Consider the following 16,004-nt stretch of genomic DNA (forward strand, 5'->3'; position numbering starts at 1 on the left):
GTATAATAAATTTTATGTTTTTTAAATTTTTTGTTAACTAACAGTTTTATCTTTAACTTTAATTGAATTTTTCAAACAAAATTTTATTTTTGAATGAGTATTTAGGTTTTAAAAAATTAGTGAGGTCGCTTTGGAATTTTATTATACCTTGGTTGGGATGTCATTAGACCTAAAAGGAAATATTTTGAAAATTCGAATGATAAACATAAAATAAAACACCAGTAAATAATAACGCAAGGCACAGATAGTGAGAAAGAAGCCAACGATGAGCATATCCAGAAGTCTTCATTTTTCTCAAACTTTTAACTTATTCGAATTGCCAATTCCACTCTCCAATCCTAAAGTAAGATTATTTCTACTACTCTGCATTACCATTTGTGTTCTGTTTTAATTTCAACTCCATTAAATTCCATGCAACATTATCTTTCTAATGCTAACATTTCTTGCAGAGTAGAAGTAGAACCTCGCAGTACCCAGAAAACAAATCCAGTCTTGAAAACCAAAATTCCCATTTCGACAGAAGCTGAAGAACTTGACAAAAAGTCCCAAATTCAGCCTTTGATTGACCTCCTACGTGACTCTGCCCATGAAGGGTCTTTGAAAAAAAGCTTAAAGCTGTTCATGGGGTTTGCGTTAAAATCCTGTTTTTCTAACAAAGAACTGTTAATTTTGTTGAATCACGTGGCTCATGCCTACTCAAAATGCTGACTTAAGTTCTGCTTTTCAGGTATTTGATAAAATGTCTCAAAGAAACATATTCTCTTGGACTGTCATGATTGTTGGTTCAACAGAGAATGGATTTTTCTTGAATGGATTTAAGTATTTTTATCAAATGCTTAGTTATGGAGTCTTGCCTGATACTTTTGCGTGTTCTGCAATTATACAGACATCTATTGGTTTAGAATGTATTGAATTGGGTGGAATGGTGCATGCCCAGATTGTTATAAGAGGCTTTCACTCTCTTACTTTTGTCGCTACATCTCTTCTTAACATGTATGCAAAGTTGAGGAGTATTGAGGACTCGTATAAGGTTTTCAACACCATGATATAACATAATGAAGTTTCCTGGAATGCCATTATTTATGGTTTTACATTAAGTGGAATGCATTTGGAATCATTTGATCGTTTCCTATGAATGAAGAATTAAGGAATCAGGGCGAATACATATACAATCATTAGTCTTTCAAAAGGTGTAGGGCAGTTAGGTGATATTGACAAGGGCAAACAAGTTCAGTCTGTTGCTGTCGAGTTGGGTATGGAGTCTGATGTGCAAGTGGGGACAACTATCATTGATTTGTACTCAAAATGTGCATTCCTGCAGGAAGCAAGAGCCTTTTTCAACTCAAATATTGTTAATTTTCAGGTGAACATGCCATGGAATGCGATGATTGCCAGTTATTCACAAAATGGGTGTAGCCAAGAGGCTTTAGAACTCCATGTAAGAATTCATCAAAATGATATAAAATCGGATGTTTATTCATATTGCAGTGTATTCAATGCAATTGCGGATTAAAAGTATTTACAGTTTGGAAAGGAAGTTCATGGGAAGGTTTTGAAGTCTGGATGTGATATGATGGTTATTAGTAGTTGTAATGCAATTGCTGATGCATATGCCAAATGTGGACCTCTTGAAGATTTAAAAAAGATTTTTAACAGGATGGAGGAGAGAGATATGGTGTCATGGACCACCCTGGTGACTGCACACTCTCAATGCTCGGAGTGGGAGGAAGCCCTGGCTATTTTTTCACAGATTAGGGAAGAAGGCCTTAGACCTAACCAATTTACCTTTTCCAGTGTCCTGGTTTCTTATTCTAGCCTTTGTTTTCTTAAGTACGGTCGGTAAGTTCATGGTCTTTTGTGCAAGGCTGGGTTGGCCTCGGATAAATGCATAGAGAGTTCTCTAGTGGACATTTATGCAAAATGTGGTAGTGTAAGTGAGGCAGAGAAGGTCTTTGAAAGGATTTTTAACCCTGACACTGTGTCAGAGTCCACTAGTGGACATGTTTGCAAAATGTGGTAGTGTAAGTGAGGCAGAGAAGGTCTTTAAAAGGATTTTTAACCCCGACACTGTGTCATGGACAACTATGATATTGGGTGATGCTGATAGGAACCTGAAGAGCGAGACGTCCGAACTATTAGGCTCCCACTGTCCACAGTGCAACAGGAGCCGAAAACCGTAAGTGCGCCGTAATGCTTGTATTTGTTTTACGAATGAAACAGTCAATTTCGTGTATGGCAACGAGTTAATAATCCCAGTCGTATTAATTTACTATTGGAATAAAGCCAGATTGGCATTACACTTTCATTAGCACTGCAGAGCACAAAATAAAGAAAATCAACACTACACGTTTAACAACGTTAAATTCCCAGCAAGTTTTCCATGATTCCAGATCACTAACAACTACACAACCACTCAAACAAAATAAACAAACTCAATTCTTCGCCAGCTTTTGAGAGGCTGGGTCTCTCCCCTATTTCTTCCTTCCACCACAATTTACCTCCTCCCTCCCTCTGCTCTCCAGGTCCCTATTTCTTAATTCCTTGCTACAGCTTATCCAATCTTGACGTGCCAGCTCAGCATTCAATATTTCCATAGTTCCTCTTTTTCCTAGCATGTCCCAATACTTTTGCTGCATGTCTGCTGTCCTTGCCATTTCTGGAGTGTTGCCATCTGGAGCTTCAAAAATCTGCTCACCAATATTATTATCACTGTTGCCGTTTGTCAACTTCTCAGCTTGCTCCTTTGAGGACGCCTTTCTTCTGCCTCTTCTCTTCTTCACGTACACTCGGGCTCTAACAGATGCGCAACATTGTCTCTCAGAGAATGCACTTAAACTCTTCAGAAAGATGGAGCAACTAGGTATGAAGGCTAATTCTGTTACTCTACTCTGTGTTTTGTTTACTTGCAGCCATGGAGGATTGGTTGAGCAAGGATTAAAATATTTTCAAGAAATGGAACAAAATTATGGTGTGGTTCCAGAGATCGAATATTATGCTTGTATTGTTGATCTATGTGGTCGTTTGAATGATGCAATGGAGTTTATAAGAAAGATGCCAATTGAACCCAGCGAAATGGTTTGGCAGACCTTGCTGGGAACATGCAGAGTACATGAGCTGGGTGAAATTGCCGCATAGAAGGTTCTTCCTGTTAGACCAGATTCGACTACCTGTATTCTATTATCTAACACATGTTGAGAGTGGGAGTTTTGACGATGGTCTTAACCTACGAAAAGTAATGAAAGAGAGAGGTGTAAAAAAGGAACCAGGGTATTGTTGGATTTCTGTACAAGGTAAAGTTCACAAATTCCATTCGGGCGATCATCAACACCCGCAGAAGGATGACATCTTTGCCAAGTTAGAAGAGTTGATGAAGAAGGTTAAGTCCATGGGTGATATACCAGACTTGAATAATGCTTAGTGACTAATTTTAAGATTCAACAATACATACTCTTCAAGTGGTCCTTCTGCTGTCTTCGATCACTGCATTTTAGCTGTATGACTTAACCTTCTGCAGGAAGCAACTTGTCCAAGGTAGAAATATGCAAGGAAAATACTAACATTTTCATTAACCACTCTGCTAGTGAAAATTCTGTTAGTAATTTTAAGCATTATTGGAATTTCTTTTATATTAAGAAATGAATGGGAGAAAAGAGATAATGATGAAATATTGTCTCTGGGGTGGGGGTAGCAACGGTAAATTGATTTAAGAGATATATAAGTACAATTCTCTTTTACAGTCTAAACAAGTACTACAATCAGACTCAACGTAATTAAAACTGTACTTTTCAAAATAACCTCTTTTACCAATATATAACCGACCAAGACCAAAATGTCCCACCCAATCTTTCAATATAAATTAATTTAAGGGGTACAAGTAATTTTCATTTAAGTTTTACCGTATTTGCAAAAATTCACCTATGATATTTTTAAAATTTAAATATTTATTTATAAGTTAATTTTTATTAACATTTTTTTTGATAAAAAATAAGGATAAAATCATCATTTTATCATTAAATCTTAAAAATTTATATCATTTTCCTCTCTTGATTTGAAAAGTTAATAATTTTTTCTAGTATTAATTTTGGAAATTTTACTTTTTCTCTCAACTTTAGGATTTTATATTTTTTAAATTTTTTCTTTTCAGTTGCCCTCACAAACTATTTAAAACTTTGTTTCACCCCTTATTTCTAGGGTGTCATCTTTGGTAGCTTAATGGAAGGCAGTTAGACAACGAAAAGATGGTGACTGGATGACGAATTGGACAACGAAATAATGAAGGATGATGTAAGGATGAAACATTGTCCTTCTTCGATGCTTTTGGACAATGAAATATAGTCCTTCCTCTATGCTTTTGGATGAGGCTTCATCCTTTTACCATCCTTCTGGAAGTATCGTCCAACTATCGTCTTTTCGTTTTTCAACCGTCGTCCAATCACTAGAGATGATACCTTAGAAATGGGGGGTGAAAAAACGTTTTAAAAAGTTTATAGGGGTGACTGAAAAGAAAAAAATTGAAAAATATAAAACACAATAATTAAAGAAAAAAGTGAATTTTTTAAAACTTAATCTTGAAAAAATTATTAGTTTTTTTAACTAAAGAAAAAAATAATATAAATTTTTAGAGTTTTAAGATTTAATAGTAAAATAACAATTTTATTTTTATTTTTAATAAAAATTAATTTATTGAGGAATATTTAAGTTGTTGAAATATTATGAATATGTTTTTGAAAATAGTCTAAAACTTGGTTGGGACATTCCTTTGGCCTTTAAGTAATTAAAAAGGAGCTCAAGAGATGAGGACCCAATGGCAATAGACAATCTCATTATCACCAAATCTGAGAAACTCTGCTCTCTTCTAGGTATGGCAATTTGTACCTGACCCTAACAGGGAGGGCATTCTCCGATAGAAACGGGAAAGAGGATGAAAAAAATCTCCGTAATCAAGGATGGGCCAGGGATGGGGATACATGTGTCCCCTCCCCGCCCCGACCCTTTCCCTCCCCACCGCTATCCCCGCCCCTTTATATTAATATATTTATTTAAAATATTAATATATTTTTATAGTTTTAAATTATTTATGTTTTTCAAATTTATTTAAATTTTTGTTGTGCATATTAAAGAAGTTAATATATTATATTTATGATATTTAAAATAGTAGATTAATTTTAATTTTGTTATTTAATATATTTATATTGTATTTATAAGGTAAAAAAATATATTTTTTTTGCGGGTATGGGAAGAAGATTTTTCCCCGTGGGGACGGGAAGGAGATGAAGAAGAGATTTTTCTTTTCGGGGAGGAGATGGGGAATCATTTTCATCTCCATAATGGGGACGGAGATTGATATTCCCTACGGGGACGGGGAAGGGGATGGAGATCCCCTCCCTGCCCCTCCCCGTTGCCATCCCTAATCTCTTCCGCTCCCTCCATGGAACCATCAACAGGAAGATTACTTTGGTTATCATACTTGGATAGAAGGCGACACGTGACATACCTGGAGATGATGTACCAGATGCTGCCGCATTATTACCCGTCACAGGAGGTCAACCGCATCACTCTAGCTCATTTCGCCATCTCCGGTCTCCACCTTCTCGGCGCCTTAGATCGCGTACGTTTATTCTACCTCTCCCTGTTTGTTTCCTGAGGAAAAAAAAAAAAAAAAGAACTGAATTTTAGATTTATTTTTTTCGTTTCCAACGTCATATGAAACAAATGAAGCTGAGTGGCTCATGTCGAATATTTCCGTTCTTTTTATTTTTAAAAATTAAAAAAAAAAAACAAAAACTTAAGCCACCCTTACTCCAGCTAACTTTTCCGCCAAGCCAAGAATCCCAACGTCTTTCTTGAATTCTCTCCAACGGCTCTTTAACGAAACCGGAAGCTCATTTAAACTGGAAACTACCTTCTTCACTTCTGCTTAAACTGTATCACAAGAATATAACATCTTTGAAGTCTGAACTAAACCCCCATATTATTTTCAAATTTTAAGGAAGAAAAAACTTCCTGATATTACAAATTCGGCCCCCCAACTGTCCTAACGGCTTTCTTGATTTCTCTCCCCCGGCCCTCCAACGGCTATTTCTTAGCTGCTTTAAACAAAACGGGAAAGCACCCTCACTTGTATATATGATCAACCCCTTATTCCCAACTTATTTCTTTCCTGCTGCGTTTTCACTTTCTGGGTTAACTACAGATTGCTCTCTCTGCGTTAAGGACATATTGCTCTGCCAACCTCTACACTTTCTTCTTCATATTTGAGTTAAATTCTCTGTTTCTGCAATCCGTAAACCCTGCACTTTCTTCTTCATATTTGAGTCAACCTCTGCTTTTTCACTTTCAACTTCTGTAAACCTCTAAACCCACGCATATTCAAATTCCAGTTAGTGAGTCAGTGAGTGAAAATTGTGAGATGATGGAAGAACTGTTTTCTCTGTGTGAAGCCGCCAAGAAAGCAGCTCTCGCTGCTGCCATGGACAATGTCTCTGAAAATGGACCAGAGGTTTCCAATTGTATTGATTGTTTGAAGCGCCTCAAGGACTTTCCTGTTACTGGGGAGCTTCTTTGTTTCAACGGCAATGGATAAACATCTCCGACATCTCAAACAACATAAAAAAGAAAAGATTCGATTAATGGCTGAGTGGTTGTTGGAGATATGGAGCAAGAAGATCAAGGATTATTCTTCAAAAACCAAAGGTAAATTTTTATATGTTGAATCTTCCGAGAAAACCCAGCAATCTGATAAATCCACGACATCAGCCATCTGCCATCAACACTCTTCCATTGGTTCAACAAAACTTGAAGAGACTGGCCATGGTAAAACAACTTCTGAAGGTTCAATTGGTTCCAGACAATTTGAAGAGGCAGGGAAAAATCCTCAGAAATTCATTTTGAAGATAAAGATGAAACAATCGAAGGAATCTTGTAAATTTGAGGCATTATTCAAGTGTAAAGATGCTTCACGTGTCAAGGTTCGTGAAATTCTTCTGGTGGCGTTACAGAAAGTTGCTAGTGAAGTTGATGGAGAAACTAAACAGCGGGTAAATGCTTGTGATCCAATTGGTGTTGCAGTGCTAATCGAAACTGAGATGCTTAAGCAGATGGGACCGTACAACGGGCCTAAGAAACTCAAATACAGATCAGTTTTGTTCAACATGAATGATCCAAACAATCCAGACTTGAGGAGGAAGATTCTTCTTGGGGAGGTTAAGCCTGAGAGACTAATACAAATGAGTTCAGAAGAGATGACAAGTGATGAAAGAGAGATTAAAAGGATAAAAGATAAAGCAACCTTGGGGGAACAAACAGCTGACAAAAAATCTGAAGAGAAACCTGATTTTGATGAAGGAAGATGGTTGGAATCCTTTGTTGATTTGAAGCTTTGAAATCCTTAAGTTGACTGCTGATACAGTGGGATTACCTTTATAATAGTTTAGAAGATGAAGAGCATAATTTTTGTAATATTTTTTAAGGGCATTTAATCTGCTGTCAGTTGTAATTTTTAGTTTCCATGTTAATGGCCAACTTCTTCAGTTTGCTTTTTATGTCTGTTTCTTTGTGAGTTCTCATTTTTTTATTTTTTAATTCTATTAAAATAATTAGTCAAACCAACAGTAATTTTGTGAAATTAACTATAAATGTACAAATACTTATAATTGATATAATATGGCTTATTGTAAGGCCCAACCCATATGGTTGGAGTATGATTCCTTGGAATGTTTAGATTACGCAAATGTTGAGTTGATTGGCGATAGTGAAGATGTGTGGATTTTCAACATTGATGATTCTTTGTTGTCCAATCTTCCTTATTAACAAGAGCATGGTTATGGGTAAGTTCCTTTTTTCATTTTTTTTGAAAATTAAAATGTGTACAATTTTCCGTTTGGTTGCTGGAAAGTATGGAAGGAAGATGGGAAATGGATTTATTTTGAACATGGACTTGTTCAAGAAAACCATGGGGCCAGTGAAGAAGGCACTGGCAGATGCCCAATTGAGGAAATCTGACATTGATGAGATTCTGCTCGTTGGAGGAAGTACTCGGATTCCAAAAGTTCAGGAATTATTGAAAGATTTTTTTGATGGGAAGGAGCCGAATAAAGGTGTGAATCCTGATGAAGCTGTGGATTATGGAGCTGCAGTTTATGATGAAATTCTTAGTACTGAAAGAGATGAAAGAATCTACGGTAACCATAAATTGATCAGAAACTTTCAGGATTCCAGGATTCTTTTAATTTTGTTGTTGTAATCTGATTCTTATTTTGTTTTCTGCAGGTTTAGGTTTGCTTCTTCTGGCTCCCCTAAGTCTTGGTATCGAAACTGCTGGTGGGGTTAACTTAAGACTAAGTTAATTCCCAGGTATCCTTACATGCCTTCCGAGAAGTCTCAGGTTTTTACCACTTACCAGGATCAGCAAACTTTTGTTTCTATCAAGGTATTTACAATTCATGAGCTATGTTAAATTTAAAATTTTGATCTAGTTCATCTATCTCAATTAATGTTTGAAAATGTGTCCCAGATTTATGAAGGTGAAAGGAGCCTGACAAAGGATTGTTGTGAGCTTGGAAAGTTTAATTTCTCTGGCATTGCTCCTGCTCCAAGGCAAGTTGACAGCATAAGACATCTCAATATAGAGAGTTTAGGATACAATAGGAATATCATGACGCATGATTTATAATATATAAAATGCATAAAATTCATTCTAAATTTTGTGCCTGCATTGAACTTCATAATATTTTCATTAATGCAACGGAGTAGCCAAAATTGAGTTAACACTTGAGGTTGATAACATTGACATCAAAACTGTAAAAGCTGAGGACAAGGCAACAAAAAAGTCAGAATCCTTCACCATAAACGCTGGCATGAGGTGTCTGAGTCAAGAAGAGACCGAAAGAATGGTGAACGAGGCTGAGGAATTTGAGGAAGAACATAAGAAAATAAGAGAGAAAATTGGTGCCAGGAATGGACTGGAAAGCGTCATGAGTGAGGAAAAAGAGAATAAGATTGATGGTCATGATAAAGAGAAGCTTGGAAGCTCCATGAAGACAACCAGAATGCTGAGAAGAATGAGGAGGCTGAAGGTGTTTATAATCCTATTATTATTAGACAGGTTTATGAGAAGAGTGGTGGTGCAAGTTCAGGTTATTCACAGTGAGAAGAAGAGGAAGATGAATACCATCATGAATAAAGGAGAGAAAGATGATAAAAAAGAAGAAAGAATTCAGTTTTTTATCATGAGTGCTTGAAATCAGTATTGATTAAAAATGAACCATTAAGACGCATTCTGGATTTTATTTTAATTTGGTGGTTATTATTTGTAATTAACAGGGGTAACTGATTGGTTGGTAAACATATCTGATCTAATATTCTTCTCGCCAGGTTTAGTTATTTATTAAAAAGACAGATTATGTAGAATATGTGATTTAGTATTATAATCTTATTCTAATTCATACAAATAATGCTATCTGAGTTGAGTGGATTTGCGACCTATATTGAAATTAATTTTCATCCTTATTTGTTTTGTTAATTTTTATTAATTTCTCATATGGGTTTTGTTGGGAATGTATGGCTCCGAGATATTTGATCTAGTGGAGTTTGATGAATAGTTTCAGAAAGCCATGGCATCCGCTATAGAACCCAGTGGAGTTTCCAGGTTCTCTATATGATTGCAGCTTGTGAGACCTCTGATTCTCAACAAGGGACTTGTGATTCATCAGTTTAGGTTTTATAAATGGATGATGTTTGATTGATTGAGGCCTGATTTAATTGCTGTAATTTCAGTATGGCTTCCAGAGCTAAATTAGCTATTCCGGGACTATTCGAGGTTCTGATGTGTGTATGAAATACACACAAATAGGGTTATAATAGTATAGTTTTAAACTGAATTTTGGTTTATTTTGTCAAATCCTTTAAGTTTTATTTAATCTTGATGACTTTATCTTATTTTGTTCTTTGAATTATATTTTTAGATGATTTGGAGTCATTCAAGCCCCTTTTAGAGCGAAAATAGAAGCTTAAAGAAGCAAATGAGAAGGGTTTACATCAGGAGGCAGAGAGTAATTATGGTCAGTCTTATGGTCATAATTGGTGCCCATAATTACTGGGCGTAAATAAAAAAAAAAACAGAAAATAGGGTTAAGTGACAGGTATAAAAAGAAAATTACGTCTTCTCCAAAGGGGAACAAATATATAACAGCTCAAATGATTTTTAGAGAGAAAAAGCTCCAAGAAACAAATAGAAGAGGGAAGATCCAAGATTAAAGATAGAAGACCCAAGAGAATCAAAATTTGAAGACCTCAGAGTTTTTCTTATCTCTCTTATTATCTTCTTTTATTGATTCAAAATGTCTCTCTCTCCTACTTTATTTTGTAGTTTGAACTTTATAGTCATGAATAACTAATTTCCTTTGCTAGGGTTTATGATGAATCTATAAATTCTCAAGGATTATGTAATGGGTTTTGATTTTTAATTAATGATGATGAATGTTTGATTTAGTAATTGTGATTTTAACTTCTTGCTTGGTGTTAGAGCCCAATACCATGCTTGCTTGTAGATTGAAGTGTGATATTGAGAAATATATACCTAATTAGTTCATGCCTTTGCTAAACCTAGGGTTTTATTTAGAGATAAATATAAATCTTTTGTGGGCAAATTGATTGTTATAGAAATTAATGAGTTTTGATTAACAACATACCACGAAAGTCGGTAAGCTTTTAATCTTAACACACATAATTAACCTTGAGAGAGGAATTGGGTAAAATAAGATAATCAACCATCAACAATTCATCTTATCACTGATTTTAATTGGATTCGTTACTGAATTTTGAGTAATTGATAGTGAAATCATAAACCCTAGGCTTCTCTATAATTGGTATTTCATTTTTAATTTGTTAGGTGATTATTTTCCTTTGTTAATTTCGATTTAGTTAATTGTTTTATTTTATTATTTTTAATTCAATCCCAATCCATAGCATTTCTATTTCTCTAGCTAATTTAAACTACAAAATAAGCTAGTATTCGACAACCAATCTTTGTGAGACCGACATCTTTCAATCAAGTAATATAGAAAGATGTCGGTCCTACAGAGATTGGTTGTCGAATACTAGCTTGTTTTGTAGTTTAAATTAGCTAGAGAAATAGAAATGCTATGGATTGAGATTAAACTAAAAATAATAAAATAAAACAACTAACTAAATCGAAATTAACAAAGGAAAATTATCACCTAGCAAATTAAAAGTGAAATACCAATTATAGAGAAGCCTAGGGTTTATGATTTCACTATCAATTACTCAAAATTCAGTAACGAATCCAATTAAAATCAGTGATAAGATGAATTGTTGATGGTTGATTATCCTATTTTAACCAATTCCTCTCTTAAGGTTAATTTGGTGTGTTAAAATTAAAAGCTTACCTACTTTTTTGGTATGTTGTTAATCAAAACCCATTAATTTCTATGACAATCAATTTGCCCACAAAAGATTTATATTTATCTCTAAATAAAACCCTAGGTTTAGCAAAGATATGAACTAATTAAATATGTATTTCTCAATATCACACTCCAATCTACAAACAAACATGGTATTGGGCCCTAACACCAAGCAAGAAGTTAAAATCACAATTACTAAATCAAACATTCGTCATCATTAATTAAAAATCAAAACCCATTACATAATTCTTGAGAATTTATATATTCATATAAACCCTAGCAAAGGAAATTAGCTATTCATGTCTATAAAGTTCAAACTACAAGATAAAGTAGGACAAAGAGACATTTTGAATCAATAAAAGAAGATAATAAGAGAGATAAGAAAAACTCTAAAGTCTTCAAATCTTGATTCTCTTGGGTCTTCTATGTTTAATCTTGGATCTTCCCTCTTCTACTTGTTTCTTGGAGCTTTTTCTCTCTAAAAATCCTTTGAGCTGCTGTCTTGGTGGCACTAAAATGACCTCTACATTCAAGAGAATGACAATAGGTTAGAACACTTTCCATCTCATCTTGTGGTAAGCATCGTCGCACAATCCCATCAAAACATCTTTTGTAAAACAGTGACTCTTCCCAATAATAGTTTTTCACCTCTCACAAGAACTTTTTCTTTTGTTGGTGATTCATCTCTGGAGGTAATACAGGTTCTAGGATTGCCGAGGCCAGAACCTCTATTGCAGTAGGATAGGTTCTATAAAGGTGTGACGTTTGATGGATTTAGCCTGATATTAGCACCATTATATAGTTTGCAAAATGTGAAAGTATTGAAAACGCTCAAGAGCTCTTCATTACAGGTTGCAAAATGTAAAATTTGCAGGTATTCTTACCTTTTATGATTTTCATCTGTTGGTTTATTCACTTCTCTCTTTTATTTTTTTTTCCACTCTCATATGGTGAATTTAGTTTAAAGGATAAACATGTAAAACAATGTCCCCCTAGTTTGCATTATGTGTTTATGTCTCACCTTTTATGTTCTTTATTATGGGATAATTTTTACAGGCCTAATGTTTCTTGGAGCACATATGAACCTGATTTATATCTCATGTACAGAGAATGATTTATATGTTAGGGCATAGAAGTTGATAACTTATTTTTTGCATATTCAATATGATAGTCGGGTCATTGTTTTCAATAAATTAGGTTGGAAGCAGAGCCCATTGTTGTGCTTTCTAAGGTCTATGCCTCAATTAGCTTTATTCCCTTGAGGGAAAATGTATATGCTTCCACTGATTGCCTCTTACGGTTGTATATTTTTTTCACTGACAACTGGACATTGCATTTTCTAACTCAGTGTTGTGCTGATAATTTAACTTTGTCTTTACATGTTTGCATAACATCTACAAGTAGAGGAATCAGAAGTGATATTGTTCTTGGTATTGGGACATAATTATGTGTATGTGGTCTGTCTTATTAAATGATGAGGATCTAAGACTTTAAGGACATTGAGCTGTCGTTGGTGCATGTATTCTAGATTTGTACCCAGAACTTCTGTGAATTTTCTAGATGCCTTGGGAATTCCCGCGCACATTGCCTTCTTATTTTATTTCTTTCCCTTTCCTAGATCCTAGCGGAACCAGAACCATCAGTAAGAGCAAGGTCTTCTTTGTACCTAGGAGGGCAGTATCCACCATTCTGTCTTTTTCTTGAGTTATTCTAATATTCAGGCACCGACGGGGAGCTAAATGATGTTAGAAGGACAAAATGACAATTGTTGAGATAGGGATGAGAGTACTGTTGAAATAAGTGGCTCTTTATGTCCCACATCTATTAATTTAATCTCTTTGTATTTTACTAAAGGCTATAAATACAGGCTTTAGTTTTAGTTCAAAATTATCCCTAAGACAGTTGTAGTCAAATACAATTGTATTGAGAGAATCCTATTATTTAGGGATCTCTAATAGTTTATGTTTCCTTTGTAACTATTCTTTGAAGATAGTGAAAGTAGTCAGCGGGCGCCGAGGACGTAGGTACATTTACCGAACCTCGTAAATTCTTATGTTCTTTTTCTTTTATTTTTCTGCATTTTATTTTCTGCTTTAATTATTTATTATATTCAATAGCATAGAAGTTGTGTTTTATATTTCCGTTGTACAACAAGTGGTATCAGAGCCTAGGTTTAGGACAGTGAGTAGCTATTTATATGGTTATGTGCATGTCTAGGAAAATGCTATCTAAGGAGGCTGGTTTTTAAAGAGGCTTTGTCCCCACCAATCTTTCCTGGGTACTTTCCTGGTGCATATATTATCATTTTTGGGCACTTACTACTATCCTAGGTTATAGTAATTGTGTTTTAGCTATTGAATATAAATTTGTGAAACTTGGTTATTTGAAAAACTATATACCAAGTAAATCGTAGTCAGCAGAAAATGGCATCGACATCAACAAAGACAATTGTGACAACCGCAAAAATTGATGTGGAAAAATTTGATGGCTGCAACAATTTTGGCTTGTGGCAATATGAGATGATGGACGCCCTGTGTCAAGAAAATCTTGATATAGCTCTGGAGGAGGAAAAACCAGAGAAGATGGATGACAAAAAATGGGTGAGGATCAACCGTCAAGCTTATGGTACAATTCGTACGTGTCTTTGTAGAGAGCAGAAATATCTATTCATGAAAGAGACGTCTACAAGTAAAATGTGGAAGACGTTAGAAAACAAGTATATGAAGAAGAGCAATGAGAATAAACTTTATTTGAAGAAGAGACTGTTTCGTCTTCAACTGAAACCTGATACAAGTATCAGTGATCATATTGATACTTTTAACCAGTTGATAGCTGATTTACTGAACCTGGATGAAACCTTCAAAGATGAAGATAAAACAATGCTTCTACTAGGATCTCTTCCTGAAGAATTGGATCATTTAAGCATTACATTACTTCATGGAAAGAAGAAAGTGACTTACGATGAGGTATGTGCTGCTTTGAGTAATAATGAAATTCGACAGAAAGATCAACAAGAGAATAGAGAGACAACTATTGAAGCCCTTATTGCAAGAAGACGAAGTCAAAGTCGAAAGCAAGAAAGAAGGGGTAGATCTCAGAAAAGACCTAGTAAAGATGAATGTGCTTTCTGTCGAGAGAAGGGACATTGGAAGAAAGATTGTCCGAAGTTACAAAGGAAAGATAAAGGGAAGACCAAAGTTGCTTCATGTGTAGTTGAAATTGAAGAAGATGGGTCAGATTTTGCTCTAGTAAGTCTACCAACGACATCTCAGTATGACGAATGACTTCTAGATTCGGGTTGCACTTATCATATGTGTCCACACAAGGAATGGTTCTTCAATTATGAAAAACTAAATGGTGAAGTTGTTTTCATGGGTAATGATAGTCCTTGTAAAACTGAGGGGATAGGTTCAATCCATTTGAAGAATAATGATGGGTCAACTAGAGTTCTGACAGACGTTTGACATATACCATAGTTGAAGAAAAATCTCATTTCTTTGGGAGTTTTGGAATCCAAAGGCTTCAAGGTGTCAATACAAGATAGAGTCTTGAAAGTTATTTCTGGTGCTCTTGTAGTGATGAAAGGTACAAGAAGAAATAACTTGTATTATTATAATGGTGGTACAGTTTTTGAATTAGCAGTTGTAGTATCTGAAAAGAATGTAGATGATGAAACAACCAGACTTTGGCATATGCGTTTGGGACATGTAGGGGAAAAAACCTTATTTAGTTTGGTGAAACAAGGCTTATTGAAAGAAGCAAAAACCTGCAAGTTGGATTTTTGTGAGCATTGTGTCTTGGGAAAACAAACAAAAGTAAGATTTGGTACTGCAATTCATAATACTGAAGGTATTTTGGATTATATTCACTCTGATGTATGGGGACCTACTAAGACAGCTTCTTTGGGAGGTAGACACTAGTTTGTTACTTTTGTTGATGACTTTTCTAGAAGGACATAGGTGTACACTTTAAAGAAAAAGAATGACGTATTAGGTGTTTTCCTGAAATAGAAAAAGATGATTGAAACTCAGACTGGCAGAAAGATCAAACGACTAAGAATTGATAATGGTGGTGAGTATACTAGTGATCCGTTTTTGGAAGTTTGTCAGGCTGAAGGTATTGTACATCATTTCTCAATTAAAGGAACACCACAACAGAATGGGGTGACTAAACGCATAAATCGAACCTTGCTGGAGAAGGTTAGATGTATGTTGTCCAATGCTGGGTTAGGCAAACCATTTTGGGCTGAGGCTGTTACATATGCATGTCATCTCATTAATCGTTTACCATCCACTGCAATTGAAGGGAAATCACCCCTTAAGGTATGGTCTGGAAAACCTGCTAACGATTATGATTCTTTACGTGTGTTTAGTTCGACAGCCTATTATCATACAAGAGAGTCTAAATTAGATCCAAGAGCTAAGAAAACAATCTTTATGAGGATTAGTTCTAGAGTGAAAGGATATCGTCTGTGGTGTCCAAAGTTGAAGAAAATCATTCACAGTAGGGATGTTACCTTTGATGAATCTACCATGTTAAAGAAGGTAACAAAGAAGATTGATGATACTCAACAGCAGGTGGAGT

At 35.2% G+C, this 16,004-nt stretch overlaps 2 protein-coding genes and 1 long non-coding RNA gene across 3 annotated transcripts; all 3 read left to right on the top strand.

Moving 5' to 3' along the window:
- Window positions 1-210: 210 nt before the first annotated feature.
- Window positions 211-3,629, top strand: LOC123206482. Its single transcript, XR_006500026.1, has 2 exons — window positions 211-343; window positions 450-3,629. It is a non-coding gene; the product is annotated as an uncharacterized LOC123206482 (long non-coding RNA).
- A 2,928-nt stretch (window positions 3,630-6,557) lies between these two features.
- LOC123206500 (transcription elongation factor TFIIS-like) lies at window positions 6,558-7,514 on the top strand. The gene has a single exon (XM_044623733.1). It carries the CDS (start codon window positions 6,576-6,578, stop codon window positions 7,380-7,382), a length of 807 nt encoding a protein of 268 aa, XP_044479668.1. The 5' UTR covers window positions 6,558-6,575; the 3' UTR covers window positions 7,383-7,514.
- Window positions 7,515-7,861: 347 nt separating this feature from the next.
- LOC123206489 (heat shock 70 kDa protein BIP1-like) lies at window positions 7,862-9,239 on the top strand. The gene is made up of 4 exons (XM_044623714.1): window positions 7,862-8,180; window positions 8,269-8,324; window positions 8,513-8,630; window positions 8,752-9,239. The coding sequence occupies exons 1-4, from the start codon at window positions 7,862-7,864 to the stop codon at window positions 9,237-9,239; spliced, it is 981 nt and encodes a 326-aa protein (XP_044479649.1).
- The last annotated feature ends 6,765 nt before the right edge of the window (window positions 9,240-16,004 follow it).

Source organism: Mangifera indica, unplaced genomic scaffold (genome assembly GCF_011075055.1).
Source record: "Mangifera indica cultivar Alphonso unplaced genomic scaffold, CATAS_Mindica_2.1 Un_0038, whole genome shotgun sequence".
NCBI classification, from domain to species: Eukaryota; Viridiplantae; Streptophyta; class Magnoliopsida; order Sapindales; family Anacardiaceae; genus Mangifera; species Mangifera indica.